Source organism: Artemia sp. Qi Xiang Cuo, chromosome 14, assembly GCF_049724085.1.
Source record: "Artemia sp. Qi Xiang Cuo chromosome 14, ASM4972408v1, whole genome shotgun sequence".
Taxonomy (NCBI): domain Eukaryota; kingdom Metazoa; phylum Arthropoda; class Branchiopoda; order Anostraca; family Artemiidae; genus Artemia; species Artemia sp. Qi Xiang Cuo.
This window is the reverse complement of record NC_142807.1, coordinates 13,939,978-13,946,417: the sequence shown is the minus strand read 5'-3', so window position 1 is coordinate 13,946,417 and position 6,440 is coordinate 13,939,978. Positions and strand designations below refer to the sequence as shown.

Here is a 6,440-nt window from a genome sequence, read left to right as displayed (position 1 = left end):
AATAGAAATTATTCTGTATATAAGGGGGGCTGCCCCTTCCTCAACCTTTGCTCTTTACGCTACAGTTCAAGTTTTTGTCCTGATTCTTTAGAAAAGAACAAAAGGACAAAATTGTCCTGATTTTGAATGATAAATATTTCCGAAGAACTTTAAGACTTAAGCGTTATTTTTAGTGGTAGTAGTACAATTATGCGAAGACCACTACTCGGCTGCTATTTTTTTATGAAATTTAGAGTTGTAGGTGGCATTTTTAATTTTTTTTTGTAAATGTTTAAAATGTTTTCTTTTTATTTTCTATTTTCTTGGTGCCACTGAGAGGAGAGGAAATGTGATAAAAAAAGACTTAAGCGTAAAGAGCAAGGGTTGAGGGAGGGGCGACCCCCATTCAGACTGTCAAAATGGTGTCTATAAAATATCACAGCAAAAATTCCCAAAAAAAAGGTACCCAGGACTTGTTTTTGAGGATACTAAACTAAATCAAAAGCCATTATGTGTATCCATTTTTGTCCAAAAAGTATATCTGCGAATATCTCAGAAGCAATTAAGGGTATTAAGTTCAAAGTGTCTACCTTCACGCCGACAATACCACAGAAAATATTCTTCCGTTACATTTATACTTTATGTTATTATACTTTATTATCTGAATCTACAGTGATGACAGTGGTCAAATATGGTTCTGAAGCATGGGCACTTCGAAAAACGGAAGAAGACATGCCATATATCTTCCAGAGAAATTGCCTATGGATTGTTTTGGGTACCCAACTGACTGACCGTATTTTGAATAGGAGGCTCAACAAAAAGTGTGGTTCAATCCTGCTTTCTAGGGCTTAATGAGAGAAAGGTTGAAACGGCTAGGGCAGGTTCTGCGGATAAAGGATAACAAATTACCAAAGATTGTCCTTTTCGCCCAACCCTCTAAGGCTAAACGAAAAGCAGGTCGGCCTCGTTTGAGGTGGGAGGGTGTAAAGAAGGAGGCTTTGAATAGATTGGGATGTAGGAAGAACTTGCAAGCTGAGTTGACCTCAGGCGGCTTGGTGTTACGGTAAGTTGTTAGTAGTGGTAGTAGTTGCATACTTTTCTGTTTCTCCCTTCAAATGAATTAATGTCTCTTACCAAATCCTTTAATTTTTCATATTCTTTTATTAGGCTTTTGTGGATGTGGGTCATTTGACCAATCTTGCTGAAATTCATTTATTTAATTTCTTTACGGCCATTTTACTATTCTGTTTTCTTTGTCCATTTGCATCTTTTCCTATCTCCTAAGCTTTCACCATCTTCATACCGACAACACCACACAATTTTTTTTTCGTTACATCGCTGTTTGTTTGCTTCCTCAAAATTAATTAATCTCTCTTCACAAATCTTTACTTTTTCCTTTTCCCGTGTTTAGCTTTATGTCAGTGAGTCGTTTGATCAACATTACAGAAGATCATTTATGTAATTTTCTCATGGAAATTTATCATTGTGTTTTCTTCGTCTATTTGCATTTTTTTTCTTTCCTAGGCTTTCATTTTTTTCCTTGACCAGTAAATTCGTCAAAAATTATATCATTTCTCATGATTCATAATTAATTGTAATTACCTTCTTTATTCATGATTCACAATTATCTTTAAAATTTCTTTAGGCTACCTATATTATGTTTCTTGGCACTTTTGTGATAATTTTTAAACAAGAAAATTAAAAATAAAAGATTACGAATGCTTAAACTTAAAATATAAAGTAAAAAACAAATAAAATTCTACTGCAATCAAAGAGGAGAACAAAACAGAGGTGTCAGGTGGGGGAGGGATTTTTCACCCCCTAGGTTTTCAAAAATACCTTTTTTGGCTCACTGAAAAAAGCCTTTTTTGGCGGTGTTTTCACTGCAAAAAGTTAAAACAACAACAAAACTGTCCCCCACTGGATTTTGAAAACTGAATTTCGCCCCCCCCCCAGATTTTCGTGAATCGAGGTAATTTTGACGAAGTCCTTTAAGAAACAATTTTCCAAAATTAAATCCTCTAAGAACAGTCCCGTCTAAGGTTATACGCAAAACTTCTTTTTAGAGTGGAGAAAATTAGGGGGACTTAGAAAAAGAAGCAGTTAATAATAAACATAGAAACAATCGTCAAAATGTTGACAAATCAAGCAAACATCCCCTCCCTATGCACTTACCTGGACGCATCGATACCCCCTTTAAGGTATACGAAAATAGATGAAGGCACCGTATTTTATTTTATCCCAGGTTTCAACGCAATATTAAAACAAAAAATTAAACAGAAGCTTGTGCGGCTTTATAACTAGCAACACTACCCTTTTCCATAAAATACTGAAGATTAGAATCTGACTGATTTAATTCTTCTTTTTCTTCTCCTTTGAGTCCATATCCACCACCACCAGGGGTGCGTAGCTCAAAGCAATCCTGAAAACGGCACATCTTTAATATTTTATATCAATATATCACCACCAGGGCCGTATTCCTGATTTTTGTTCGGGAGAGGTTATTCTTTCGGAGAGGGGAGGAGGGGGGGGGGTACGAAAAAACTTTTAAAAACGAACAAAATTTGTTTATATACAATTTTGTTATTTCTTTTTACAAGTCGGACAAACATTTTTGGGGGGGGGGGGGCAAACACCCTAACCCTCCCCTTGGATACGGCCCTAATCACCGTGCTCATAACAATGGAACCTATCTCACATTTCCACAATTTTACATGTGATCAAAATAAGGTTTTGTGGAATCTTTTTCTCCCTTTAGGTCAAGAGAGGGGCACATAACTTGGTTCCACATAAAAAAAGGCGGCAGAGTCGTGCCAATTTTGAACTTCAAGTCTTAATTTTTTTTTTTAACGTGAATGTATTTAACATAGATAGATAAAAAAATCGTATTTTTCTACAATTTTATCGTAATCTTTGGCTTTTTCTCTTAAAGTTGGGTTATATATATATTTTTTACATGTTGTCCTCCCAACTATATTTTTATTGTCCTATTTTTCTATGTTCGATTTTATGGTTTTTTTATCCCTCTTATTTATATTTATTGTTTTGACTGTATTTCCCCTTTTAATTTTTCTTCATTGTTTTACTATTGGGTAGCTTACAAGCTATATATATATATATATATATATAATATATATATATATATATATATATATATATATATATATATATATATATATATATATATATATATATATATATATATATATATATATATATATATATATATATATATATATATATATATATATATATATATATATATATATATATATATATATATATATATATATATATATATATATATATATATATTCAACTAGCTTTAGATTAGTTGACTTTATCAATTTCTCCATTTTTGTTTTGACTAAGGTGAAACGAATTTTGTCAATGACGATAGTTTGAAAAGATCTAATCGACGATGGTTTGAAAAGATTAAAGACTAATCTAAAGTTAGTTGAATATATATATATATATATATATATATATATATATATATATATATATATATATATATATATATATATATATATATATATATATATATATATATATATATATATATATATATATATATATATATATAGATATACATTAGGCCGTATCCAGGGGGTTACCCGGTTTGAACCCCCCCCCCTAAATTTTTGACCGACTCGAAAATAAGTCTAAAATTATTAAAACCTAGGTAAAAATAAGTAAAATTATTCGAAAACTTAGTAAAAAATTAGTAACCCCCCCCCCCCAAAAAAAGTCAAAAATTAGTAAACCCCCCCCCTGAACAAAAATCCTGGATACGGCCCTGATATATATATATATATATATATATATATATATATATATATATATATATATATATATATATATATATATATATATATATATATATATATATATATATATATATATATATATATATATATATATATATATATATATATATTCAACTAACTTTAGATTAGAGTTGACTTTATCAATTTCTCCATTTTTGTTTTTGACTAAGGTGAAACAAATTTTGTCAATGACGATGGTTTGAAAAGATCTAATCACTTATCTTACCAAATATTCTAGGGAGAGGGGAATATTTTGGTATCAGGCTGGTCATTAGCCAACTTTTTTATGGATGGGAACCGGAATTTCAATTTCAGTAAACTGTTAGTAAATAGTTGTAGCAAAATCATGAAGAAGCCGTAAAATCGCAGCCCTTCCCACCAAAGTTTTAAGGAATCATGTTTCATTTTAATATCTGGTTAAAGATTTGAGCAAGAGGGGCGGAGGCAAAGAGAGGTAAATTCCCATACTGACATACGTCATATCGCCTGATTTATTTTGGAATTATTCTAATCTTCTTCTTCAGCAAATAGTACTTGGACTTGCATCATTTCAGATCCTTATGGCTTCGAACGTGATTGCATGATAACTCGGTTGTCCTCACATATTCTTTTCCATGGCGTTGAGTTTTGTCTTTTGTTCTTCTAGAGGAAAGAAGGCTTTTGCTTCTTCACGAAGGGTAAAACAAGGGAAGCGTAGGGTCACGCTACCCTTTCCATGCAGTAAGGGGCGTCGTTTCGGGGGAGGGGGCAGTTACCCCCCAATAATTTGGAGAGAAAATAATATTATATAGCCCATGCCCCTTGACTATCCGGATATGGACCCCTCTTACTCCCCCCCATTAAATGCTGGAGCTAAGCCTCTGCTCGCAATTTAAGAGTATGATACTTGGCGAGTGTCACCAGGGCTCTTGCAACAGGATCCTCCCCTCCTTCAGTTTGTCTCCCCTTCTTTTTCAAATACTGTTTTATAACTCTTGTATTTTCTGCCATTAAGAAGAAGAACCAAGTCCAGAAGATTGACTGGATAAATGGACCAAGAGTAATCTACTGTACAAATATACAACGTCAAATTGTTGTTTAATTCCTATCCTCTAATTTTCTTGAATTCAAAAATTCCCTATTTGGCCAAAATCCTATAAAGTAAGAATTATGGAGCGTAATACGGCGTTACGTCCATTCCCATTCCACCATCCACCGTCCAGTGCATTCCACCGTCTTAGTATTTCCGCAACCTGTTCGACTTTTTGCGCTTTAACATTCTGTTTTTGTATTTGCTGATTTGGGTGTTCATATGTTTGCAGGTTTCTCAGGTTTTCCTTTTTATTGACTCGCTTTTGTAAAAGAAAGAATACAAATCAAATTATAATAAAAAACAAAAACAAATCAAACTAAAAAAAAGCAAAACAATCAAAACAGCAATGCAAATTAAATTATAATTGTAAATTCAGCAGTCTATTTGCCAGTATTTTGCGAATGTTCGGCATATTTTGCATCCAAGACCCTCTCGAGCTCAGCAATCACTTGAAGAGTTGATCAAAATTATATTAGAGAAAAAAAAATCATAAAAGAATAGAAAACTTCAAAAAACCTGTTTAAAGCTGTATAAAGAAGCTAATCAAATGTTAACGAAATGAAACAACGTAAATAAAAGTAAAAAAAGAAAAACCTACACACAAAGTAATTTTTTAGATTAATACAAAAAATGAGAAGCGATGAAAAAGGGTTAATAATCTTTTTTTAAAGTGCTGCTACTAAGACTAAAAAACTATAGCAGCTCAAAAGCGCCTTGATCGAAGCTCCTCCTGTTGATGCGGAAGCTCCTCCTCTACCCCACTTTACTCATGACTTCAACTTTTACTAAGGATATTGCAATTATAATTTTATCGCTTTTCATTAGTTTTTATAAAGAAAAACAGCCATGCGTATCATAGCATTTAAAATTAAAGAATATAAATCTTATAATTTAATTGAACAATTAATTAGCATAATTTTAAATAGTTAGTAATTTTGAATCGTTCACCATGTCATGCACGTATCCAAAGGTGGGAGGCAACAAGGAGAGGGGATAACCCCCCCCAAAAAAAAAAGAAAAACGACAAACAAAATACTAAGCAGTATTGCCATATTTTTCGTTTTAATTGAATCTTTATATGTAAGATCAGCCAGGTTACGACATTTATGGTTTCATTATTTTGACAAAACTTCGAAGATTTATTCCTATTATCAATGTGTTACTGTGCATTTTCGTTTCTTTTTATTTTGAGTTTTTTCTTTGTTTTTGGATACCCTTTTTAAGCTTTAGTTTAACAGGCATTCAACAATTTGCCAGAATTCATCACAATATTCCTTTTTTACTATGAACAAATTTGAGATAAAACAGAGCATTATCTGTCCAAAAACACATAGTTACAAACGATATCTAGGACAACGCCCATGCTCCTATATTGACTCTGTATCTGTGCCAATGCCAACAGAAAACAAAAGAAATAAATCGAAAAAATGTGAACGGCAAATGAATAAAGAAACGGAGAATAATCCCCTTACACCCGACCCACCACGCGCATAGAATAAATATACCTTGATACGATTAAATAGCTTTGAAAACTTGGAATCCTTCTCCTCCCTTCAAGC

At 32.5% G+C, this 6,440-nt stretch overlaps 1 protein-coding gene across 1 annotated transcript in view; it reads right to left on the bottom strand.

Moving 5' to 3' along the window:
• Window positions 1-2,197: 2,197 nt before the first annotated feature.
• Window positions 2,198-6,440, bottom strand: part of LOC148944172 (5-oxoprolinase) — a 100,822-nt gene continuing 96,579 nt past the window's right edge. Inside the window, exon 18 of the mRNA XM_089099849.1 lies at window positions 2,198-2,401. Within this exon, the coding sequence (XP_088955975.1) occupies window positions 2,252-2,401 (150 nt within the window). The 3' untranslated portion in view covers window positions 2,198-2,251. The remainder of the gene's footprint in view (window positions 2,402-6,440) is intronic.